This window comes from Barbatula barbatula, assembly GCF_947034865.1.
Source record: "Barbatula barbatula genome assembly, chromosome: 8".
In the NCBI taxonomy this organism is placed as follows: domain Eukaryota; kingdom Metazoa; phylum Chordata; class Actinopteri; order Cypriniformes; family Nemacheilidae; genus Barbatula; species Barbatula barbatula.
Genome location: NC_136771.1, coordinates 12,358,667 through 12,386,295, shown reverse-complemented (window position 1 = coordinate 12,386,295; position 27,629 = coordinate 12,358,667). Strand labels below are relative to the sequence as shown.

At 39.1% G+C, this 27,629-nt stretch overlaps 1 protein-coding gene across 16 annotated transcripts; it reads right to left on the bottom strand.

The window, feature by feature from the left end:
* On the bottom strand, positions 1-27,629 carry lmo7b (LIM domain 7b). Of its 16 annotated transcripts, XM_079463070.1 has the most exons (30): positions 27,328-27,609; positions 27,135-27,212; positions 25,534-25,604; positions 25,351-25,420; positions 23,828-23,934; positions 22,346-22,376; positions 21,629-21,715; positions 20,909-21,107; positions 19,933-20,092; positions 15,603-15,632; positions 14,839-15,046; positions 14,180-14,328; positions 13,483-13,987; positions 12,600-12,875; positions 11,890-12,004; positions 10,171-10,332; positions 9,574-9,743; positions 9,310-9,373; positions 7,800-7,859; positions 6,825-6,850; positions 6,603-6,710; positions 6,288-6,377; positions 5,797-6,014; positions 5,578-5,622; positions 4,123-4,178; positions 3,853-4,018; positions 3,423-3,650; positions 2,637-2,745; positions 1,128-1,233; positions 1-906 (listed from the first exon to the last, which is right to left on the bottom strand). In XM_079463070.1, the coding sequence occupies exons 2-30, from the start codon at positions 27,201-27,203 to the stop codon at positions 884-886; spliced, it is 3,708 nt and encodes a 1,235-aa protein (XP_079319196.1). In that variant the 5' UTR covers positions 27,204-27,212; positions 27,328-27,609; the 3' UTR covers positions 1-883. The 16 variants fall into 16 exon arrangements, with proteins under 16 accessions (XP_079319196.1, XP_079319205.1, XP_079319206.1 ...); XM_079463079.1 differs by lacking the exon at positions 5,578-5,622; XM_079463080.1 differs by lacking the exon at positions 7,800-7,859.

The following is a 27,629-nucleotide window of genomic DNA, read 5'->3' as shown; positions in this document are numbered from 1 at the left end:
GATTGTCTTACAATTTAAAACCCAACTTTATTTCAAAATGTCAAAACATGATTCAACTTGTTTTTAACAGATATGGTGTTGCTCCAAGTGCAGATATATCCGACACAGAAATCTGAATATACCCATTCCAGTATATTAGTTTTTATTGCACCTCTATGTGTGGGACATCTGATGGTCAGTTTTTGCAAAGCAGAGCAATATCCTGTTTATGCCTAGAGCGCCACCTACTGGAATAAAGAATGACAGACCACATTTCTTTCATTAGGCCTGGGGTTTTAAGACCCATAGTCTTAGACTCTTAATTTACAGAATAATGACATCGCCAATGCACTTTAAACCATTGTGGGGAAAAAAAAAGAGATCGACTACATAATAAAGTGTGCTTGAACATTTATTAAATATGATAAATCTGAGAGGAAAATGTATATTAAAGAAATGAAATAAATATAATCTATGCCAAACCTGAAAGAGTTCTTAGCAATGATTGACGCCAAAAAAAAAAGAACATACAAAACCGTTCTTAGGAATCTTCAGACACATCCAGACATGCGTTTACTTGTGACTAGTGCGAAGCGGAATGCACAGCTGTTCAGGTTTACTTATCATTACATCGACCGTTGGATGTTAGCCCGTACAGAAATAACCTTGAGGATTTAGCAATGTTGCGGTGTCCAATACATGTCCTAACTTTTAACTATGGAGCAGCTACGCTGTGAGAACAATAACAGGAATGTGAAGCACTAAATGTTTTGACTGTCAAAGTTTAACTGAAAGACAAGAAGTGGATGAAGACTGTTGCAGCGGTTAAGTTGTGCCAATAGTTGTGATTCCTGAGGCATTTTCGGCTGTACATTCCTCTTCCATCTGCAGCAATGCATTCTGGTCACTTGGAGATGGTGGGATGGACTGGGTAAAAATGTATGGAATTTCAGTAAGCAGATATCAAGACGAGAGCCCAAAACTATATTCCTAAACACAAAGTTTTTTGAAAAACACGGCTTATGGTAAACAATTGCACTCTATCAATGAGTGATAAAGTATTAGGAAGACCATTCAATACAACTCAATTCACTTGAATGAGTAACCAGAATCATGATTGTTTTCACGCAATGACGATTCTTGCTTACCTCGAAGTCTGCTGTAGCAGCTGTGACAGTAGAGCTGTCTGTGTCTGACTCTGACCTGAGCGCCGGACTCTGCACCCCTCCCAAGGTTAGTCCTACAGCTGACACACTGCAACGCCAATCAGAAATCTATCAGCTGCCTCGAAATGACGTTATGAAGCACTAGAGAGTTGCCGCTCCCAGCTGAGACGAAATTATTTTCATAATATGTAATACTAATAGATTTTTGTCTTAGTGAGCAGATCCTCCACCATAGCTTATCAGAAAGAGAAGGTTGGTCAAACAGTGACGTTGACGTTCTATGCCGAACAAGCAGCTAGACTGCCAAGACACAGACCTGCAACCAAGCAGTCATCATTACGGGAATCTAAAAGAACAAGCGTTATTGGAAGGAAAAGACAAGACCAAAGATCAAAGTGTGATGGTAAAGCCTGTGTGATAAGTGACTGGAAGGGTATCAGTAATAGACAGGACAAGGGAGCCTTTTATAGGCTGTGCTGAGGGTAGCAAGAATGTGATTGCATTAAAGTGTATTAGCAATGAGGCAGTCAGAATACATGCAGAACTTGACTTGGATAACCATTTACTTTTAAAATGTCATAACCTAAACTGGCAAACCCAATATTTTTCTAAGTAAGTGCAATGAAAACAAAACAATCTATTACTTTGTAATTAGCAACAGTACTTTTAACTGTAGTTAGCAACATTGTACAGTTTGTATACAGTTAATGTAGAGGAAGTTACTCAATAAGCAGTACACTTTTTTTATTAAAGGGATAGTTCACCCAAAAATGAAAATTCATCATTTATACAGGTTTGGAACAACCTGTACATTTCTTTGTTCTGCTGAAGATATTTGGAAGAATGTCCTTTCATATTAATAATTATGCTTTCATATTAATAATTATGATTTTATTCATATTTTAGTAGTTTATTAAATGAAGAGGCACTTATGGGGCTATGCAACCTGATTTTAAGAAAAAAAAAAATATTCTACGAGGTGGAAATTTGACATGAATTTTTATATAATAACTCACTATGGGGGTAACTGCAGAGATAGTGCCGGACTATGGGGGTAACTGCAGAGATAGTGCTGGACTATGGGGGTAACTGCAGAGATAGTGCTAGACTATGGGGGTAACTACAGTAAAAACATCTAAACACACTACTGGAACCGACAGCTGCAATTAATGGCTGTTATTTTTCTTGTCTTAGTTCTGTTCAATCATGCGCTTGGAGGGCCGCTATCCTACAGTGTTCAGACACTTGAGTCTGTAAACCACATGTAATCCTGGAGACCTTCATTAGCTGGTTGAAATCTAAACAATTTCAAAGCGGTTTTGCTTGTAAGCTCTGCTTGTATTCGAAATGCCAACACAAATAGAAAGAATAACATGTTAGATTGTTAATGCCCTTTTATTTTCCCAACTGATAGTGATTAAAAACCCAAGCCAGGTGCAACAGATCCACAGAGGTCCGCTGGCTCTCATTTCAGGTGACCTTTAGTCTCACCTTAAAGCAACCAATGTGAAAGCAGAGCTCCAGGGAGTTGATGACCATGGCAGGTCCCTTTCCCAGAGGCTGCTCGCACCTCGAGCACATCCGCCTGCCACTGACCAGCCTACAGGCACCACATGCCAGTGTCAGAGTTCAAAGTCAGACAGAGGACAGAGGAGAGCATAGCTCTGCCTTGTCCATTTATTCCATGGTTGGTGGTGGACACGAGAGCACAGATCTTGACCATCGGGTGTGTTCAGAACGGATTACTACTGAACTGTTTTTGCAATGTGCAGTTTGAATGCTGTGCATGGCATGCAAACATCAGGAGTGCTTAAAATGCAATTTTAGCAAAAATTATGATAAATAAATGGAACTGCAATTTTCACAAAGGCCTCATTTTCTATACTCCTTATTGGACAGGACAACTTAAAAGGCAAGACTTTAAACACAAGTTTATATAAAAATTGCAAAACAAGCGATTTTCACTTTCATACTGAAAAAACGATTGATCCATTTCATATTTAAAAAAGTTGAAAAATATTCAATATACAGTTTATACTGTACAGTAAGTAGTGGTATTCTATTCTGAATGAAGTCTTGCTTAAATACGTGGGATTAAAGATCTGGTATAGTGAGATTCTTCTTAAGAGAAAAGTGCAGCACGTACAGTATTTAATCTGGATGGTGTTTGTTATACATTTACATATAGAAAACTGTAAGTTTTACTTTGATAACGCAAAAAGCAAGCACCAATTCATTCTGAGCTGCACTTAATCATAGGCCATGACAAATCCGTACCTGCCACGTTGCTGAGAGTTTGGGTGGGGCTCAGCTGGGAAAGAAGAGCTGGAAGCAGACCAGGAGCTCTGTTTAAAACCAGTGGAAAAGATAGCTGAACCAGGTCCCAGGCTGCTACGTCCACTCCTATAAGTGCCAGTGTTGCCCAATGCAGGGTGAGAACTACTCGAAAAGTAGGGCTTCTGGGATGAGTTGAGGCCTGTGTGGAGGTTTTCCAGAGAATCGTGTCTGTGACGGTGGGGCAAATTGGGGCATATTAAACCAAAAAGCTCAACCAAAATAAACAGGTTTTATTCATTAACACAAAATGCAGTGAACAGCATTGGTTGAAATAATTATGACTTGTACTGGTTAAATGTTCTATAACGGTGACAAATATGCTGTCAGATCCCTAAGAGATCCCACTTGAAAGAAGTTTATTTAGAAGCACCTCCAGATTGATGTTCCCACGCTGACGGGCTGTTTGTTACCATTGGTACTGCGCTGGCGTATCCAGCTGTTGTCTGTGAGCAACTGTGTCTTCTTCCTCATCTCCTCCAAGATCTGCAGACGTTCCTGTTCTGCTTGTGACGCCTGGCCCTTCTTTTTACTGCCCCCTGCAGACAAAGAAAGAACAGGGCATGGACGACAACCAATAAGAGATGTGGTGTCCAGCAGGTCAACACTTGAGAACTCACGTGAGAAGAATAAGAAATCAGACCTTTTGCATCTTGTTTGTGAAAGGCATCAAGTATAGGGGTTGATTTAGACTTCGTCCTATGGAAAAATAAATAATTAAATACCGATTAACATAACAGCACAAAACAAACTTGTCTTTTCCCCAAAAAGTGGACACTGACTAGTAAAAAATCTGGGTTAAAGGCCTGTGATAGACAAAAGAAGAAAGTGGCGGCTGGCCAATAGAGGGCGCTAGGGCGCTGCCCTCCCTGAGCTTAACACACATATACAATATATATATATATATATATATATATTTTAATGTATATTGGCCTAATGTAATGTTACAGATAATCATCGGTGGAAAATATATGTTCTCATCATCACAACATGGCCTTCTCTGCCTGTCTGCACGTCTCAATTTCAACTGAGGGGGTGATTGCGAAATCGCCCACAGGAGGCGGGTCTTTGTAGAATTTAGTCAAATCCTGATACATATATTTAAGATGTGACATAAGATTTGTGGACGCTGATTGGGTAAATGTGAAAAGAGCGATTTTAAAACTGCTAAGATCAGGGTGGGTCTGTAGTGGCGCAATTTCCAATTGTGTGACAATGGCGGACTCGGGTCATTCCGGACACAAACTTAACTCTGTAAAATCTCTACTCCAATGTATGTTTGAGAAGAGAACTTTCAGCCTGACCTCTTAATCAGACAGCAGACCAGTGAGAAAGGGAAAAAGTACATGCAAAGCTGGTCTTCCCGTTGGTACACTAAAAAGGCCTGGCTGTGTGGTTGCGTTTCTGCTAATGCCTTATTTTGCTTTCCCTGCCTTTTGTTTAAAGCAACTGGGACAGAGCATTGACAGTTACGGGAGTGAGAGATATGAAGCACCTGTCCAAGAAAGTAAGAAAACATGAGAACACCAGGGTACACATGGATAATTCTGTAATTTAGCGGATTAGAGATTATGTAATGGATAAACAGGTAACTAGATGTTCTTTAACTTTGTTGCTTGCTGAAATCGTTTGCTGTGCCAGTGTGCCACAGCCCCACCTAAACAATGTTCACCAGCCGCCACTGGTTATGCATGTTTGAATTTGGGATTTTTTTCTAAAGAGTTTCTTAAACATCTAAATCTGTGCTCCACCATGCAGACAAAACCACAGCCTTGGCTCAATATACTGTAGCTAGGATCAGCTCCAGAACTCCTCTCAACCCCACCAGGGACAAGCAGTGACGTAAAAAAGGATACTGGCTGTTTTTTATTAAAGAGATGAGCCCTTTGTTTATCTCATCCAAACTTTAAATAGGACACACAGTCAGGACCATTATTAGGGGTTTTCAAGTTGTCAATTAAACTGGTTAAAAAGTATACATACTATACATTTAAGGCATTGAGCACAGAGCAAGCACTGCGGACAAGTCACAAGAGCCATTAAGTCGCCAAAGTCAATGACAAACAAACAGGGCTCCAAACTCCAAAGGCATACTAACCTGTCTGAAACCGTAAGTTTGGCAAACCCATAGGACTCCTCTGACCTGAAGCAAGACAGAGTACAGAACAGAAGCAGCACACACAGACACACAAACAAAGCCAAAGCAGACCAAAGCATCAGCAAGCAACATAAAAAACACTGCACACAATTTTACTCCATTCATATTTCAGATTAGATTCGGAAAATAACATGAACAATTTAAATAGTCAATTCTTACCACTGACTCTTTGACGTTGAATCACATTCCACCTCTACCTTCTGTGAGTGATGTCCTGCTGCTATTTGCACATTGCCCAGTCTGTTTCGTGCCGTCTCCACCTTCTCTGCATTCTGATTGGATGTCACTGAAGTGAAAGAACTGGATTTGTTGAAGAGGGTAAGTGGAACATAAGGCGTGGGATTTCCATTAGACAGCATATCCAGGCTTTTTTGCTCCTGATACCCACAGGAGAAAAACAGAGGAAATGTTTCATTTTATTTAGTATTTCAAAATGCTAAGTGCTAAGGCAAATCATCATCGTGTGTCAGCTTGCATTATGTAGTACAAGTACCTCACTAAAATAATGTAGTTTTTGTAAATCATTTTCTAAAAACTCTTTTACTAACAGGGGTTTTCAATGAAAAACAGAGTGAATATAATCAAATAATCTCAAATCTGAGGTTGGGGAGAAAAAGCAAGGAAGGTTTAAGTTATGATACACATCTGACCTCAGGACCACCAAGATCCTCTCCATAGACCTCCTCCTGAGCTTTTCTCCACTCTTCCTCTAACTTCTCCTGATCTCGTCTGTACTTCTCCTGAAACGGCAACATGTACCGTACATTACACAGCCAGCCACGGTTTCCTAATCCTAGTCCCCAGACACTGTATATCTCACTTATTGCACACCCACAATTCGGGTGTGTGTAGCTGGTAACAAGCTAAAACATTCAAACAAATGTGCTGAATTAGGGAGGACCGGGATAAAAGAAAACTGTGCTAGGAAAGCCTCAAAGAAAATTCTTTGTGCATAATTATGGTACCTGGAGGAGGCCCTCTTGCTCCATCTGCCATTTTTCCTGCCTCCTCCTCTCCTCCTCGTGATCCCATGACCAGCGAGATGAAGTGGCACTGATGGAAGGAACCTGCAGCTGAACACAAACATTTAATCCCAACAGAAGTAAACGTTTAAATAGTGTTTCATATTACGTGTTTGGGATTGACGATCCCTTTAACCACTGTCACAAAAAACTTGTTTTACTTACATCAGATATGGCAGACTCCGAGCCTCCTAGTAAAAAAGAAAGAATTGGACACAAAGATTATACATTGCAACAATGCCCACATAACACTAAGGTTCCCTAAGCTTGTAACCCGTTGACTCATGCTGCAGTGGATTCTGTCACACGCCCACCCTGCTCATATGACATGAAACTGTAACCGAAGTCACCATGATCAAATGAGCGCACAGCCAATTCACACTCACGTTCTGGTATGCAGGCTTTAAACAACACAGAGGACACAGGGACAAACAGGTTGAGAAAACAAACAGCATTTCGACGGAGTAATATCCCTGTGTCCTCTCCATTAACTGAATTGGATTCTTATATTTTGGCAGCACAACGTTTATAAAAGAAACAAACTAAAAGAGAGAAACACAACACTTCCTATGCTGAAAAAACAGCTTAAACAATCTAGTCTGGTGGTTAGTCAGTTACCCACCCTGTCCATACAAGTTAAGTGGACCTTGGATGATGTTTAAGAGGGGTTTTTGGCCTTTTAGCTAAATTTAGGAAAACATTGTACACTCTTTTTTCAGCATGGATATCACAAAGGAATCACAGCACTCGGACAGCAGATTGTTCATTTACCGCAGAGATACACCCAGGAGCTAACAGTGCCACCTGAAGGACAGAGCATTAGATTAGGACTACAGGCAGACATACGAAAGGACTCATTTGGAAGCAACAGAAACCCATTTAACAATTTCGGAAAGCCTTACTTTTAGAGCCCATCTTACAAAAGTGTTTGGTAGCGAGATGCCCACTATGAAGCGGTATATGTCAAATACTACTAAACACTTTAGTAAGCCAAGGCCCTTAGGAATGCCAAATAATCAAACCCATCTGCTGTTGAAACACATGTGCCAGAACAGACCTCACAAATACACTTAATTATTCAGTGACTGATCAATTGAATCAAAGCCTTCGAGTCCCCGGCAGAATTTATTAACGCGTTACCTTTTTGCATGAAAAATTCTAACTTCCTTCTATGATTTTTCAAAGCTATGTGTTCATAGTCTACACGGAGGTGGAGAGAAAACAGCATGAAACAAAATGAGGAGCATATTATACTTTATACACATACGGATGTTAAGGTCAACCACACCGTTGGTGCGGTAGTCGATATAGCCGAGTCTTAAGGCCATTGCACATTGAGTCCGACATATGCGTCCGAAATTTCTGCACGTTAAAAAATAAATACTCCAACTTATAAATACTACCTCACGTTGTGTCAATCACGTTTACACATTGATATTTTCGTCTATCATAAAACAATTGTGACTGGGTTCGACTTCCTGCGTTTTTCACATTCGTAGCAATCATTTTGAGAGGCGTTTCGACAATTCAGAGACACCGTTCAAGCGAGCGCCAAACACAAATTCGTGTTTTTGGACTGTATGTGCAAAGACCTTTATTATCAGAAAGTACTGACTCAATACATTTGATTAATGCAAGTGGGGGGGAGGAATGACCAAAAATCTATTATTTTTTACAGAATGAGTCATTTTACTTCACATAGAATTTTAATGGAAGATTGTTAATATCTTATACCTCATGTCTCTTAGACTCATTTGATTTATTTATTACGGTTCATTCGAATGCTCACCATAGTTATAAAAGTTATGAAAATGTACTAAAGATATCAAAATAAGTTCTGATAATGAGATTTATTATTTATTTATATTTATCTTCTGGCTATATCATATGTATAAAGTAGGAAGATATATAACAATGAAGTATGAATATGTGCACAAACAATGAGAGTACAGTCTATGACTGGTGTTCATGGCGTCTGTACTGTAAAATTGTGCATGTAATAGAGAGTAAAGAGCGATGAAGACTTGGTGCGTTGCGACTATTCTCGCCTTTGCACTGCGAGTCTCTAGTGACTCCACACGCATCTCCTAAAACGGGGGTTTGCGGCACGTCATGTCAGAGCGATCACGTGGTGAGCATCATCGCGCATTTCAACGCAAGTTTCACCTTGGCTCGCCTAAAGTTGAACTTTATAAACACTATTCATTAAAACCATTTCACACCGGACGCATAAGCAGCTCCGCCTACACACTGCGGTGTGAAACGGGCATTAACGTTAGACATTTTATTCTGCGGTAAAGGCATATTCTGTCATTCCGCCCAGCCCTAAATGTAAGTTTAGGAAGATCTAAAAGTGTAGACAAAAAGGCAATTTATCTTTGTTAGTCCTAGTATGATAAAAGCATTGTTTACCTTTTGCAAGTCATCGACTAAGTACAAAATACATATTAACAATGATCGAAAAGTCCACTCACAGCTCTTAATTGTTGTGCAATATTTACGAAGGAATACATTTAAGCTACATTCAATCGTTCTAGTATTTCCATTTATATATCACATGTAATATCACATCGATAATGTACCAAACCAAATAACAACATGGAATTTGGGATTCTTAATTTAAAATATATAAGTGCATCTTAGTGCTCACCTTGGTTTTGTGCGGAAACAGACTTATTCTGAAAACTTCCATTCACCATTTTAGATAAAACTCCCTGGAAAAAAGTTAAATAAATGTAATGAAAGGAATTAACGTAGCAATAAACAACTACATAAAACACATGGATAACGAAAGAGTTTTCTATGATTCAAAATGGCACAATTTTACCATTACTAAATATATAAAAAGTTAAATTGACTGATATCTCCACAATCCATTACATTCTTGTGTAATCTTTCATCACGCTTCACTCACATTAGCAGGTTGTCCATTGCCCTTCATCTTTCCCGCAGTCTCCGTAGGCGAGTTTGAACTGGTGAGGGAGACAATGTGCTCAGGCTGCCCTAAAAGTGTTGAATCGGAACTTGTCAAATTGATGGTCTTATGGATCTTGTAGGGGAGGGAAGGAGGGCCACTGCCCCAGTCTGTCCAGCACCCAAAACATACGTTAGCAACTTAGAGATGCTATCTTGCACGTTAAAGGACTTATATTTGTGCAACATATCTATCCACTGGAAGATTTAACAGTGAATTACAGTTTTGTGGGCATTATTCATATTAAAGGTTGCATTAATATGTTAATTTAAGTTTCTTTGATAAAAGTAAAGCAGAGATTGTGTGCAGTACAGACAAGTGCATCTGTTGGCCATTCACAGACTGTTCAGAACACTGTTCACCTTCCCACAGTGACAGAAAAGCAAGAGACAAAGCATCCAAATTATCCATGTCTGATTTTTAGGTCAGCTCAATATCAAGCTAAAGACTAACAAAACTAGGTTTTGTTTTAATTCTAAGTGGCTGATAACTTTGCCAGTTTTAAAAAACACAAGTACGTAGCTTTCTCACTCTCACCATTCTGACCATGACGTCTGATGTCCATCAGTAAAGTTCCATTTTGCTCTGCTTTGAGCATACTGCCCTTAAACTGTTCATAGTTCATATCGGACACCCTGCAGCCACCGAGTACCACGATCTCATCACCCATCTGCAGACAACACGACTCTGCTGGGCTTCCTGTGTGTTGAAATTTTAAAATGTCATACCTGTTCTGTTCAGAACAAATAAATCCATGTCTGCCAATATTAATTCTTGTTTTCGCACGAGTCCTATCACATTCCCGTTTTCTTTGTAAATTCTCATCAGTTCGTATTTCTTGGTTTTCACAACTGATAAATCCCCAGATGTAAGCGCAGCACGGCTTAGAGTTTAAAAGTAAAAGTACTTAACGGCGCCATAAATAATAGTAAATGTTTCCAGGAATAAATGTCTGTGTACAATGCTAACCCTGTCACCCGCAGCATCCACGCCGGATCATCTTCGTTCTGTTCACGAATGTGACGAAATGATGCATAGACGAAAGACACCAATTAAGTATTTCCGGAAAAAGTAGACTCGACGGGGAAAATTACAAACCATTATTACAAACACCGTTCTTTCGTGTACTCAATAATTGGTTTAAGTTCATTTTTACACAAAAAACTTACGGACGTCACTTTAAACATTGCTCTACTAAAAATCTATAAACGGTTAACATTTACATTATTACAGCATTTAATATAGGAGATGCTTACAAAAGCAGTACGACAAATAAATTCATCCTGCAGGGACAACAAGAGAAGTGCAAAGATGCCTTGTATGATGTTTTGCAGAAAAAAATACTTATTCTAAAGTACATTTGTACTCAACAACATAGCCCTTTACAAAAGACGGCCCTGGCCTTATTTGAAATGAAAATGCACTAGTGTAAACATCATGTTAGTTTGAATTTCTGTAAAGCTGCCTGCTGTTAGAAATAAAAAGTTACTCAAGCTCTCCGTCTAGGCAAACTCAGAAATAAAAACAAAGCTTTTACACCTCTCCAAAACATATACCTCTATTATTATATGTTTCTTCTATCAGGCTATAACATGTAAAGTTGCAATGGAGTTCTGGGAAGAGATCAACCTTCAAACTCAGGCTGTCTTGAAGTATCCAAGGAATCAAGCCCACTCAGTCTAAAGATGAAAGCTGATATGACCCATGATGCTTTATTGTATTTACCTGCATGCATGGCTACACTGACACCTTTTTCATGCACACAGATCACAAATGAATACTAGAGATCCTTTCATTCATGGGCAATATTATAGCTCAGGACGTCACATAAGATTACTCTTTTCTTCCTCGTTTTAACCAATCAACCTAATGCACAGTAAGAAACACCTTCACTGATCTTTATAAATCATTCATCTCTGTCTCGCAGCAGAATGGCCCATCAATCCTGAACGCAAGTGGACATAGCAGTACACGCACAAAATTAGACTGGAAAACAAGAAACATTTGAGGACACATCAGGTTTATGCACAGGAATAGAAAAGTTATTAACCTGTGCAACAAGTATGCAAAGAATGCAGTATAATATATCACACATTCCCAGGGCAAGTAACATAAAACCTTTCAAGTGAAAAAATCCTAACAGTCTTTCAAAATAAAGTATTTACAGATCCTACATTCCTGTGGCTCTTCTTTTCAATTTAATGTATTTACAACTACAGATGAAGTTGCAAAACCATAGTGAATTCGGAGTCTTACCTGCTTGGACAAATTTGACACAAGCACCAGTTGAGTCCCAGTGAGCCTTGAATCCGAAGTCTCGCCCACTGTTAGGTTTCTGATTCAGGCAGACTCGCATTTCACTTTGACCCACCTGAGAGAGAGAGAGAGAGAGAGAGAGAGTTACACCTGAGGATCCCATGACACCGGTTTCCCTAAGCATGTTCCTGATTTCCTGAGTCATTACTATAAAAACAGACCACCAACATATTTAAACGGACAATGTGACAAACAAATGTCAATCGTAAAGGTCCAGTGTATGGAATTTAGTGTAATTTAGTGGTATGGTTGCAAATTGCAACCAATGGCTAAATCCGACCCTTCGAAGCACTACGGTGGCTGACACAGAACTAATATAAGATGTTGTTACATTTTACTTTTTTCCACAAGGAAATAACATATTTATGATCTCTGAAGAACGCTTTGTTCGTTTGGGGGTACTGTAGAAACAACATGGTGAATTGCATTCAAGGTGACCATCGGTATATGTCGATAGAAATAACTCATTCTACGGTAATAAAAACTAAACGCTTCATTAAGTAAGGTCTTTATTCACCTCTGATGACATAGTTTTGTATATTGACATTTCTGTCAATAAATACACACTGGACCTTTAAAAGGTTTTCTGAGTTAGTGTATTCCAACCATAAAGTGATTTGACTGGCTCAATGTCAAGCTGCCAACTGTACCTTACACTCCCCGATTTCTGAGACGACAACTGGGGAGGATGGTTGTTTAACGGACGGGGCCATGGTCACTTTAGTGACAAACGACTGAATGGGAGGTGCTGATGATCTTCCATCTCTTCTCTCGTCCGTGTCATTCTCTTTCTCAATGCTGTTTCGATGAGTGCTTGAATGAGAGTGGCCCGTGTCAGGGGAGGTCTTGACCTTTTCATGAGTGCTGAGGAAAGAGGGGATGTGATCTCTCTGCCCAATTATCAGACCTTTATTAAAGTCATCCATCTGTTAAAAAAAATACAAGACAAGTACATTACTGCATTGCACAAACTTAACACACCAAGTAAGAATACTGCCAATTTTGTATACACATCAATGCATGTACAGCAAATGTGTCTTTGTCCCTGGCCCACAAAATCAAAAGTTAGCCCTACTATACATTCACTATGAGAATCCTTGCAAAACTTGAACTGCAATGGTTTTGGTTCTCTGCAGACCAATAAGATAAACAATGAAGGCCAATAATGTTACTGGCAAACACAAAATTGCTCGTGTTTGAGACACAACTAGTAAACACTGTCCATGCTTGAGAAGCTCATCACGGAAAAGCACACATACAACACAACTGTAGCTTGGGTTTCACGAGTGTGATAGTAGTGGATTGATCCATTATTAATCAACCTGTAATACTAAACTTCACAGACAGAACACTGCACAAACAATCCCTCTTCATCATCCCCCACTCATTTATCAGAGAGAGATGGAGAAATGTAAGATCCATTTTCTCTAAACTGTGTCTCCTTAAATATCTTGTGTTAAACTAGTAAACTGAAAAGATTCACATTAAATCAAGTCAATGCAGATGACGACCTTTAGCAGAAACTTCACTTACAGCATATACTTTAGGCAGTGCGGGCACTTTGGAGGGCTTTGCTCCAAATGGACGAGGTGTGACACCCATGGACAGGCGTGTACAACCTTCTGACCTCCTGAAACCTCTAGGAAGAGTGGCAGACATCCGTGATCCCCCGGCGTAAAAGCTCTCCAGAAGGCTTGCCCGGCGGCTAAAATCCGTACCATGCTGCTGCTGGTAGGGTTCAGAGACAGCAAATTCTGTAGGTGAGCTCTGTTCAGGAACAACAGCTGCTGGTGGGCTGAAGAACTGACTGGTGCACTTTTGAGCTGGTGATTCAGATGCCTCTACACCAGAAGTGGTGGACCACCCAGAGCTACTGCCAGCAGACCCAGCATCACTCATGGGTCCAGGCATTGCGACTGGAATGTATGTCGGAGCTGAAGTCTGAGAGATTGGGTGAATCTTCACTCCAATGGCTGAAGTTTGTGGATGGAGTGAGGTGCTACTGGAGAGCACGTGGTAACTGATGGTCTTGTGTGAACTGAAATGCAGGGAGAGGGGAGAGCAAGAGGGGGGTTGAGATGGCAGGTCTAAGTATCAAATGTCTCTATTAACCAATCAAGCATACAATGAGTGGCTGACGCAGTCATGTTTCATTTTAAGACTTAGGGTTAAATACACCAGAACAAACAGAAAACAAGACAAGGAATGACCGATCGTTTGTGTATATCACCTCTCCTCTGGTACCCCGGTGAAAGGTGCAGTTCTGATGTTACCGGTCACATCCCTGCTGGTTATGAGCTCTATCTGCTCCCTCTCCTCTCGCTTCCGGTGGAGGTCAGAGTTTGCACTCCTCCGACGGCTCTTCCATCTGCTCAGGTCCTACAGTGACAGGTGAAAATGATCTGATACCAAAGTCTTCACACATGTCACACTTCATGGCATGTCACTTCCTGTCAATACAGACGAATAAAAATGCACCAAACAAAACCATTGTGATGTGTGCACGATCTAGGTTCTAATATATTTTACTGCTATTAGGCTCAATGAGGACCCCTATCATCAGCTTAAACAATTGTCAGAGAAACATATTTAAAGAAAAAAATGCAGTATGCATTCAGCATGTTCCCATTTAGTGTCCTGTAACAGGTCCAGTGTGTCGCTTTTGGAGGATCTATTGACAGAAATCCAATATAATATAATAACTTTGTGTTCAACCACATCCCTGACAAAACATTTATCTCACTGTCGTTTACTGGGAACTGCAAATGTCATCTTGTCTTTAGAGGGTGGGATTTTGGAGAGAGAAGTGGGTCTAGTTTAAGTCTGTTTTGATGTCTGTTTAATGACCAAGTGATGACAGAGCATGTTTGTAATACAAGCGTCACTTACATCATGCCACTTGGCTTCATTTTCCTTCATTCTGCCCCAGATACTCTGTAACTGCTCCTGTTGAACTCTCTGTAAAGCCGAGGGTTCAAGGGTCAGCTCTCCAAGAGATCTCTGGTGAACATGCCGTGAGCCCCGCGTGTCAAAGCTCGAGCAGTTGTCAGATTCCTGTGGTATGGGCTCCAGCATGATGTCACCCATGGATTTGCTCCTGTGGGTTGGTGAAATACACGTTTGTTAAATACCATGAATAAAAAGCCAAGAAGCAAAAGGTATAAAATTGACAAATCTTGGCTTTCACAAAAGTATTACTGTGTAATACTGACATCTAGAGGTTAAATAAGACCTACCATCAGCAACAATCAACAAAGATAAACCGAAACTCAAACATCAAGCTCAGATAAACATTCCACACTTCCTTACAGTACATACGGCTCACAAAGCAGCATTTCAAAATGGTAAGATAAGATAAGCGCACGGTATCACAATAGCATGTGTGTGTACAGTATATGCAAGTACTGCAAGGTAACATTAATAGCAATGCACAATAACTGTTGCAAAAGCACAAGCACTGCTGGAAAATGTTGTGCAATTTATTCCTTTTGAGAAGTCCTCCTAGAAACACAACATGAAACCTCTATTCAGCATTTAAATAATAAAAAAGCAGCCCCCATATAATAACAATAGAAATGCAAAGGGAAGCAGCTATTTGCTAGTAAAAAATGACAAGGCCACCACTGAAGCAACATCAAATATCTGTAACTCACCCGAAGGAATAAGAGCGTCTTGTAGGCAATCTGGGAAATCATGAAAACATTCATATTGGGGTGAACTATTATTTTAAGGCTGTAAAGACAACAATGACATTAAAGTTCACACATATTATGGGCTTTGGAGTTGGTCTTTTTATTGGCTGATGCAAGTTACACGTTAATCTGATATTTCAGCAAGTGCAGCAATTGTCTGTGACACATCAGAAGGACACAACAAACATTGAAGCATTTGAGAAAAGTTCCAGGTGTCCGGCTGCATGCAAACCACATTCTCTTCCACGTGTATGAAACTCCGTTAGTAATACAAAATCATTTACAGTGGCCGAAATCTGCTCAAGGCACAATGGGACTTTGATAATAACTTTACTCCTTAAATTACAACAAAAATGTAACTTCATTAAAAAGGAAGCAAACTTTGGGCAAACATAGATAGCATCCGATTGCATTCTAAAACAATGCTGCTTTTTTAAACAAAGCAAAGCTTACTGTAGAAAACATTTTTATAACATCTGCATTGGATTAGTATTGCAATATCTTACATTATTTTGGACCTAATATTTTTTTATAACATCCAATCAGTAGGCTAGCTGCACAAAAAAGGAAAATGTAAGAATAAAGGTGAAATGAGTGTGTAGCAGTTTTGAGTCTCAGAAGGTGTGTGGGGTTTTGGAAGCAGGCGAGAAGGGTGGAGCAGGTGCAGCTAGCCAAGGAGTGATGTCAAAGTCAGACTCGTCCTCAGAAGAACCAGACATCTTTCGGCTACAGGCAGGAGAGAGACGGAGAAAGAGAGGAAGCCAAAAAAGGAAGGAAAAAAGAAGAAAAAGTAAAGGGACCAAAGATTTTTTAGGGTGATTCAAACTCAAGAACTGATGCAATTTTAGCTTAAGGTATACGGAAAACAAACACAGATGACAACACATGAGAAAATTAATTTCTCATTCATCAAATTCACTCAAACACTAAAAATTCTCATACTTTTCTAGCCCTCATGCCATTTCTGATATGACCTCTTTTCTTCAGCTGAACGCAAACAAATATTATTCATATGATAGATAGATATATATACACATTATAAATATAATTCAACAACTTCATCATTGTATGTCTACATATGACGCAACATGTTAAAGCTCCAAGACACATTATCCATCATGAAAGCAATCGCAAAAGTAATCCAAACAACTCCATTGGGTTGGTAAATTGGAATTGTTTTTACACGTGCACAAACCACATTGTTTTACTTCATATTTTAAACTTTAGCAACACTGAAACCCAAACAAATACATATTAGGCCAAAACTAAATATGGCTGAACATTGATAACTCATTGATTTTGTGTATGTTTATTTTGTTGTACAATATTTTGACTTGTCTCTTTCTCTTGAAAGATGAGAGCATGTTTTTATAAACATATTGTTTGTGTTCAGCTGAAGAAATTAAGTCATCAGATGGCATGTGAATGAGTCATTCATTTTTCGTGGACTACTTTATACACGGACCATTTAAGAAAAAGTGTAAACGGAACGCAAGAACAGACTGACTAAATTAAAGTCTGTGTGAACCAGAAGCCAATATCAACTTGACTTGAGTATTTTGAAGTATTTCAGAGTGAAACAGAATATTGAATTTGTTTAATATTTATCCGGGGGAAGAATCGCCACTTCAGAACAGAAGTACTAGTCCTTACTAGTAGGATTTACTTAATTTTGTGTGATAATTTTGCGCATAGAATGTTTTTGCGCACCGTTTTTTTTACAGTACATTTGACCATAAATGTTTTTGTTATTTCACCCAATTTTTTGACAAAACATAGTAAATCATACCAGTTGTTTTTCAGTGTACATTCTCAGATTTTGTTAAAATATTATGAAGACAAAATAATTGTTTTTGTAGAATGACTTGGACAAATGAATGGTTCACCACAACTAGTAATGTGCGCCAATAAATATGGTCAGTTGCTATATCAGGGGAACTTTAAACAAGTCTTTGATTCATTTTAAAAGTACCGATAATGTGTTCTAACAAACTCTATGATTAATGATCATATGTATTTCATTTGACTGATGTCCTGATCATTTATAGACCTCAATTTTAAGATCAAGTTTCCACAGAAAGGATTCTAGACCTTCCATTAAAACAGGCCTAATCTCGGTGTGATCACACGACAAACCTGAAGCCCTGCAGCTTTTTATACCATGGTCTGCGCTGGGACCCTAGCCTGATCTTTTGAACATGTAGATCTTCTTCAGGTGTCCAGTATTTGGGCAGGAACTTGTCTGAGTCGACATTGACAGAGGTCTGATGTTCGGATAAGAGCACCCGACGTGCGTGAAGGTCATCCTGCACAGGGTCGGCGTATCCTCCGTCCTCATCAGAATCACTTGTTCCATCATTCAGGACTCGATGAAGAAACTCTTCCTCCCAGATGCCCGATTCGGAGTCTGTCCGTCCATATTCAGAGGGTAGTGAAGACTGTATGCTGCTTCCAAGAAAGAGCCACCCATATGAGATATGAATGTTTCCAGTTCAACAGGGTGAGTGCAAAATTTTAGCTCAGATTATTTCTTCAGGAAGCACAACAGCCATGCATGTGAACATGAGACGTGTTAACCAATCCTTTGGATTACGTTTTAGAGCTAGTTAGTGGTATGCATGTAAATGTCCAACAGTGGTTAGTTGAAATGAGGTGAGTTGCTAACAAGTATCTTAAAACATCCGCTACCACACTCTTCCAAAATGACTTAGAACACAGCACACTATGCACAGCTTGCAAATAAATACTTTTATGCAGAGATAAGTTGGATGTACCCAAGCAAAAATATTAGGGAAACCACGGCAGACAGTCACTCTTTAGACTCTGACCTCTGATTTGATCTCTGGGACGGCACGGCAGCCAGCCGTGAAGCGTCTGACAAGGTGAGCCACGACTTGGCACATGGGCTAGACATTGGGGTCACCCTAGGCCCCCTGGACTTTGAAGGAACCGCAAAGTTCACAGGGACTGTCGAGGTTACAGAGCGAAATCTGCGACTTGCTAAGTCATCCTGCACAAGGTCTGGTTCAGGGCGGTCCCCATCAGAGTCGCTGTCACTCTGGTAACTGCTTGCCCATTGGAGGAAAGCAGTGGCAGGAGGGAGATCATCGCCCCTCCCACTTTCACTAAGGCCAAAAAACGAGCCAGACAGACTAAGAAAACCACCACAAAGCTCGGTTCCAAAACCTCATTGAGCAGCCTCTCTGCATACTCCGGTCAGAACCAACTGCCTCATCATTTACTGATTTCAGAATCAGAATAAGCCAAGTGTACACACACACACACGCACACAAAAGTTGGCGTGGTTTCAGAAGCTGGGAGTACTTGCATAAGATATTATATAGACAAACACAAGAAATAAATGAATTGGAACTTTTTCATTTAGGTCACAACAACAACAGAAAATATGCCCTGTATATTTCAGATCTCAAATACTGCAAAGCAGTGTTAATACAAAAACAATTGTATTACAAAAGTTAAATTGACCTTAAGTACAATTAAGACATTTTAGAAGTACCAGAAACATATTTTTCTCAGAAAAGATGTATTGTTATTGAACACATTTTGGGTTTTATGGAATTGTACTAAAACACATTGTGTTCTTTTGTGTTTATTTTTTCAAATAAAGAAAAAGAAAAACAAGATTGACTGAAAAGTATCACAAAAAGTATTGTCCTTAACTAAACAGAGATGTGTTCAGTTAAAGGAACAGTTCATCCAAGAATTTCAACTCTGTCTTCATTTCCTTCATTATTGATTACCATATTAGGAAAAACTTCTTTGTAAATGTCTTTGTTTTGTTGAACACAAAAGAAGATATTTTGAAGAATGTAAGGAAGCAAACAGTTCTGGGGCACATTTGACCATGGGGCAAATCACCTTTGGGTTACAAGCATTCTCCCAAAAGTATTTCTCTGTGTTCATTGGAACAAAGACATTTATACAGAACTGTCCATTTAAGAACAAATTGTTTTGTTTTTAACACAACATTAAGAGTGTACATATTGTAAACTCCATCATAGAATTTGGTCAAAGTGTTTCTCAGTAGTCTTTTTCAACAGAGGCAGCTCACTCGTTGGTGAAATAAGGCACAAAAGGACTTCTAACCACAAGCCATTTCTTCACAAAATTTAAAAGATGCACGCTTAACCCTGAAAGGGCATCAAATCCAAGGGCTGGAAATCTGTTGATATCAACTGATATCTTCTGTTAGGAGCTTAGCAAAAGGAGCTCATCCAACATTTTAAGCGAAGTCAGTTTTTTAAGCATAGTGGCAGATAGTGTATCATACCTAATAAGGGGGCCTGAAGACCCTCTGCCCCCCTCCCGTTGTTCGACTCTTTTTCTTCTCAGGGCAGATGGACCATGGACTCGCTCTCTGCTGGGGACATCGCTCTTTCTTCCTTCAGCCATCCTGAAGCAATGTTCAGCTTCTGCGTCACTGCTGCAACCTGGGACAAAATTAATGTGGCAAGGTGAATGCTATGTGAAAGAAGATAAACAAATGCAAAACATAACAATGTGACCAGATTTATAGTCTGAATTATGTGTATAAATGGTACATGCCTAACTTATCTTGGCAGCGTCTTTGTGCATTACCCAATGGGTGTGAAACAATGATGGGAATGTCACGCTTGCGTGAATGGAAAGAGTGAAAGGACAGTTCTAAGTTCTGAACTTTCATTACCAAGTGTTTGAGAGATGCAATATCGAAGGCAGAAAGTAAACAAGTGATTGTGATTTCTGGTCACTGAGATACCCAAACAACAGTGAACTCAATATTGAACTAAAGGTCAGGTTATTTTGTTTGTTTTAGGTAAATCTAGTGTAAAGTTCCAACTTAAATTATTGTAGAGAACTTTCTAACGGCCAAACAATACACACTTACAAATACACCAATAAAAGATTGCAAACAAAACAAAACTAATATTAATATGAAAACATCTAATTATACCTAATGACGTTTTTGCTATTATATCACACTGTGTATTTTTCTGAGCTTACCAACCCAAGATAAATCTGACCTCAAATACATAAACTTGATTTAACTTTCAAAAATGTTTTTTTCTGAATTTGTTTCCATTACATAGCTTTCCATCTAGGAAAAACAAGCCTAATAAAAATGTTTTTACCTTCAACTTTTACTTTCAAGTGAACTCAAAACAAGCCTAAGAACCACGGATTCCCACAACCAAGTCTTACAGCCAATCATAAAATGTGCATATTCATCTGTATTACCAATTTAAAAAAAAGACGCAAACTCTTACCTTCACTGCCAGCTCTGAGGGTGCAGTCTGAAGCTATACTGAGCGTGCGAGACTCCACTGAATCCAAGCTCTCGACTGAATCCTCCCTGCTGTAGCCCGGCTGCTTCAAGCTGAATAGTTCCTCCCTGTCAGAAAACCAGCCCTCTGCAAAACCACTGTCCCTCACATTCGACTTGGAGTGCACAGACTCCTCCAGAGCCTGATAGATGGTGAACAAACGGGACACACAACACATTTTACAACACGTCTTTCATTTCTCTGACCCAAGCAATGAGCAGTATGCTGGTCGGTGCATCAATAATTACTCTTCAAGGCCAGACAAGACGGAGCTACGCCTGAGTGAATCATTTTAATCAGGGACTCAAAATTAATGAGGAGCTCTGAATCTGCACAACGTCTTTACTGTGAATGGACATCACATGAGATTCCCAACACAACCTCACGGAGGCGAGACATTAACAGAATGCAGCAAAGCAATTCACCAATTCAAATTCAGCGTTGTACCAATGTTACACTTTACAAAAACTGTATGTGTAACGTCAATGGGTCTATCGGTGTGGTAAAAGAATATTCTATTATTGTATGTATTTAGTGTCTGTATATTTTAAGCTAGACACTACAAACATAATTCTTTCCCAATATTTTTTCAAATAATTCTACAGATTCGCTAGTCTAATGCACAAATACAAGAACTATTAATGACAGCAAAAATGGAAATACCTCAAATGCTTTCAGGTTAAGCTGCGGTCCAGTGTACAATGGTTCAGCCTGAGCCCTTTTTCCAAGCCAGTATATAGTGATCAAAACCTGTACATGATGGAAAAGATTTTGGGGACACAAATCGGAAAAATAATTTGTAAATTACTCTATACATCTTCATAAATAAAGCTTAAAAGAACCCCTCAACCAAGACTCCAAGGATATGTGCCCCCCCCCACAGACAAAAGCACACGTGCGCACAAACACGCACACTGGGCAGCTACACAACGGTCTCATTACACCTGCCTTAGACCTAACCGGTCTTTAACGGTGTTGTCTTCACCACTGTTTATTAGTATTTTCCCAAAAGTACTTGAAAATCTAAATGTTATACACATACAATGAGTTGAATACTGTACATATGATGCATTTAAGAATAAACATACAATTAAATGAAGGCTTTATACAGTACATGGAAATATCGCATTGCATTTGAATTAGTAAAGCACATACAGACCATGAACCATATAGTGCAGAGAAGCTCTATTTAATGACATGGCACTGACACGTTTAGTAGAGGACTGATGAGATTACAGGACATTATTGTTTGGTAGGCAAACGTAGGAGTCAAGGCCAAATTCAGTCCAAAGAAAAACCTATACACAATTATTTTATTCATAACTCAAATCACCTCTCAGAAGTACTTCGACATTGATAACATCTTTTAAAATAACTTACGTTTTTCAGTCTCCTGCAAGTCTCTTCACGCCTGCATAGAAGGAAAAAAGGTAGCTAAATGTATTGAGCATTCGCCGACAGAAGGATCTGTGTGATCAGTTCTAACTTCCAGTAAGTCACAGCAACTAACCCCATCTCATACCCTCCAATAAAATCAAGTCACTCCTATAAATGGAAGTCACCTACCACTTAACCCTTACAGTAAGCACTCGTCATGCACACTCAAGTTTGTCCGTTACAAATTATAAACCAATGCCAATGTATATCAAGAACGTAAACAAAGCATGTGGTGAAAGGAAACTCTATCCCATCTGAGAGAAGAACAACCTTATTCACACAGCCGGACACAAGACACACGAGCCCTCTGTTTGTCTCTATAGACTGACAAACATACTTAAAGCAATGTCACCATTAAAACGTCACACTTTGTTTATCTTAAATCTTTTAGACAGGGTGTATTCGTCAGCGTTAATTGGTGGTTTGCAGTTCTGAAGTGACTACAGTGAGTGAAAGTGTATACATTGACTTGTTGAGCCATAAATCAAGAGGATCGCGGGAAAGTATGCAAGTTAAAAATAGCAGATCCACTAGCTTCGCCATAGCATTTGGTTTGAAGGAAGAGCCATCTGCGGCTAAATTTAGGAGTCATGGTGGCCCTGCTGTGCCCCTTTTGACATGAAACTTTCAGGAGGTCACGGTTTGAATCAGGATGTCCAAGAAAAAACATGAAAGTCGGGTAATAATAGGTAATGCATAAACGTTCTCTATATGCGTTTGTCACTTTAAATGAAAAGAACAGTAAAAAGGGATATAAAAAAAGAAGGAATACAACTGTGTGTCTAAGCCCTTATCTAAATCCTTAAATGCTACTTTCTGTTTTGGTGCTACACCAGTTTAATAGTAAAGATATTTCAAAACAAACTATTTTTGTACATATCCACACACTTGTTCTTTCCTGTAATGGCTTTCTTTTCACTTGACATCATCAAGTCTTGAAACCATTGGTGGTACTCAAACCGCATTACACGTCAGCCAGATGATGCCTAGCTGTGATATGAATGATTTCAGATGATGACAGGTCTGACCTGCTTCACTATCTACATACAATACAATTTTATTCTAAGCATTTCCATAGAGCACAAGGACTAACACACGACTCTGGACTGGTCAGATGTCTTTGTTTGAAATGTGTGACGGGACTCAGTGACAGATCCAACTAGCCTTTTATCTGGTATGGAAATGAAATAGTCTGCAAACACTCTTTAAATAAACCCATGTTCCTGAGAAACAAGACTTAGGCCTACGGTACATTATTCGTACCTCTACGTAGAACTTAAATATTGACATAAGGATATGCTCCTGATATTCAAAGCTTTGTTGAATTATACAAAAATATTAAGATATTGAAAAACAACAGGCAACCTATTTAACTTCACTATAAACACCATGTCAGGGAAAATGATTATGCCTTTTTCTGCTCACCTGACGGTCACGCGAGTGGACACATCCTGCAAATCTCCAGGGTGAAAGAGCTGAGCTTCATTGAGCCCTAATTTCTCACAAGCTTTGAGAAACACGTTCACATTATCCTGAGGAGAAGAGATCCACAATGACATGTGAAGATATCAGGTTAAACGTAATCCTTAAAGTTTATACACAATTCACATTTGTCTGGAAAACTTGTCTGGAAAGTAACACTGACACCAGTATAGGAGGCGGGCTGGTGGACAGAAAAGAAAAGTTTAAAAATTCTCAGCGTTTAAAACTGGAATCCTACATGCACAAGATACTTTTTCTTGAGTGCAGTTTATATAAATATCCTCTACAATATAGACTTTGAAATATGTTAACATTCAATTTCATGTTTTAAGTGTCCATAGCAGATTTTTATTCTACTTGCATAGCATTACAGCTTGACTCACCGAAACAAACTGACTAAGTTCACCCCAAACTGAAATGATGTCATAATTTACACATGCTCTTCTCAGTCTAGACTAGTATGACTTGCTTTCTTCTGCAAAATACAAAACAAGATATTTTGAAGTATGTTAGTAACAAAAAAAACGTTGATGGGGAAAAACGGTTTCCTTTTACCAACATTTTTCTAAATGTTTTCTAAATTTGTGTTTTGCAGAAGTAATAGTGAGCCGAGGAGATGATGTATTTTTGTATGCAAAACCCAGAAGCGAGTTAGCATTTAAGGACTTCCAATTCCATTGCTACAAAGTCTATGGTTTTTTTTTAATGGTTTTTTTTTGTAAATCCCCGAAATGAGGTCTGGGGTAAACAAAATCTATAAATATTTTCACATTTTATTCTATAACATAAAACACACTCGTGTTTAAGCCTGATTGTGTCTTAAAAACGGCGGTTGCTGAAATGGACTAGTTCCTTTGGTGGGGACGTTAAACGTCATTGCGCATATAAAGCTCACAAATAATGGGCACAGATCGCTGAAAACATAGATTCGGATTCTTTCACAGAGTATTTGCTTACCAGGGAACACATTTCTAATAACGTTTGAAAGAGTTGTTGGATGCTTGGTGGTGGTGAAGTTGATATCGATCGGCCTTAAAGCAACATGAAACCCTAAACAACATTTACTTAGATGTTAACAGAGTTGGTTGTGTTGCACATCATAAAAAAACAATATTAACAACTGTGAGTTATTATAGAAATCTAGTTAATTTGGAGTTTTTATTGTGCCGTTTTTGCCTTCCGGGCATAAAATCCTCATCTGGCCAATATCAAAGGATGTGACGATGTACAATAGTGCACACAAGAGTTTACTTTTTACGATCTTCCAAAAGTCTATGGGGAAAATGCACTTCCTTAATGGTATGACTTTACAGTACAGTACAGATGACGTATTTTGAACTATTTTTGTATTGTAGTGGATACAGGTCTGAAGTGTCAAGAGGGTGAGTAAATGATGACAGAATTTTCATTTTGGGGTGAACTAACCCTTTAATTCTGCAATGAATATGGTTTTAGAATATGCTCACCAAGCCTGCAATAGGAGTGGACAGCCTATTCACTCGTTTGATGATTCCTGGTTTAAGTGAGTTGATAAGACTAAAACAAATGATAGACAACATAAATAATTCATTTCAGGTGATCCTCTCAATGTTATGTAGGGGCTCCATTGTTATGTCATAACAATAAAGGATCAAATCAAAAGCACTTACTTGCACAGAAGGACCCCGTCTTCTAAAGCTACCCGAAAAGTTTTGCTTCCAAAACACTTTTGGGTCACATTCTGTTCAGGAATAAATTCAAACAAGTCACGTACTTTGTATAACATGTCAACAGAATTAATACACAGACATACCACAGCACTTTTTTGAATCCTTCTGATGGCTGAGCCGAGTTTGAAGCCGTTATAATATTTATCTTATGAAACCTTGCTACGCATATGGAATAACCTCCTTGTATGAGCAATAAGTCCCGTGAAGCAGTGGGTTACAGTGCACTTTATAACAGCCAAGGGGGTTTAAGCAGTCCTTAGCTGTTATAAAATGCACTGTAACCCACTGCTTCTTGGGGCTTATTGCTTTACAATGCATCATATCAAGCCAAATGACCATCTAATAAGGACATCATCGAAACTTCGCACTACAATTGAGCTCAATAAAACAGGGCCTCAAATAACAAGCACATACTCTCTGGTCCTCACTCTCCTCCCCAAGCAAGCAACCACCTGACTGTACCACTCTGGGCATTTGGCAAGCAAAATGTAGCAAACAGCTAAGGGGGCCTTTGTGTTCGGATTGAGGGGCACTGAAGCATCCATGCCTTGTGCTTTCCCAATCCTGCATCCTGATCATTAGCTTGTTTGGGCACATGGAATGTAGATCAATGGCTGCTTGTGTACAGACTACATGAAAAGACTTTGTTTTAGACTAAATCTAAAACAAACTATTCTGATATTTTATACCACATTGTGTCACACACAAATATGCAAGTATTATCACAGTCGTAAGCAAAGACTGCTGAATTAATCAATAGACATTTGAAATATTGCAAAGAACTAAAATATTAGAGTAAGGTGTTGCAAAACTTCGACTTTTCATAAGTCGAAATCACATGTGGGCAAAAGGTAATGCCTTCCTAGTAGCAGATGATAGTAGCAGGTCTTCAGGAAATGGTGGTTTAATCTGCTCATGAGCTCTATAAGAACAAGGGCTAAACAAACTGAAACTCAAAAATGCATCGATCATGCAAAGCTCCAAACACACTGAAGAAAATTAAGAAAATTAAGTTTTCCATAACTGCAACACTATCACTATTTGAACACTATCACTAACCTCTGCAATATCATAATATGTAAATGCTTTGATATATTTTCATACTGAATGAAGACCATTTTCATGTGTTTAATCAGAGTATTAACATCACTATCACTGTACTTTGATACAAAACGTTTTTTGTGCCTCTTGGTAGACACTGGGTTCAGAATGTCTTGTGATCAAATGATGATTAAAGCCATTATTTACATCATTACCGAATAGGACACACATGAGTTGATGGCATCCAGCTTCTTCGCAATGGAACAGGTTATTATTTAAAGCCTCTTTGCAAACATAAAGCCTTCAATGATGGCACACATATCTTGTCTAGTTTCCATTTAATGTTCACCCTTAAATAGCTCACAGGAAATAAATCATTTCCTGAGAACACACACACGCTTACATCCTCCCTGTATGATTTCAGATTTTATAAGGTGTTAGTGTTTTAAGACAAAAGCTACATTTAGAGTAAATGAAACGCTTTCGGATGTCATCATTACCTCGATCCACCTCTGTGCCTCCAGGAAGGAGAGTTCACAGCTGACTGCGGACTGCACGCGCCAATCCATCTCTCACACCTGTGCGCATTTCACAAACAGAACAAACGTTAACTTTCATTACGGTTTTCAACCTCAAAATATAGCACGGGTTCATTGCACACATGTGATCATCTGACAGACACCTCAAACTTACCTGCAAATCCCTGGAAGTTGTATCACGAAGTTCTATCAAGTCTTGTTTCCGAAGCGCAAGGTGTTCCGTTCCCAATGCGCGCCTCCAATGCAACTTTTTTGCAAACTTTCTTCGTTAAATCACCTTGACTGCACATCAAGCTGCAAGACTCAGATCATCAACGCATTTTCCCTCGATCCTGTTGCATTTGAATGCCAGCAGGAAAAAAGTCTGTGTTAAATGATGTAACAAGGTTGGCAGCGGCGTGTTGCAGAGACAAGTGCGTGTATATGTAGCGTTGATGAGTTGTTTAAATATAAACC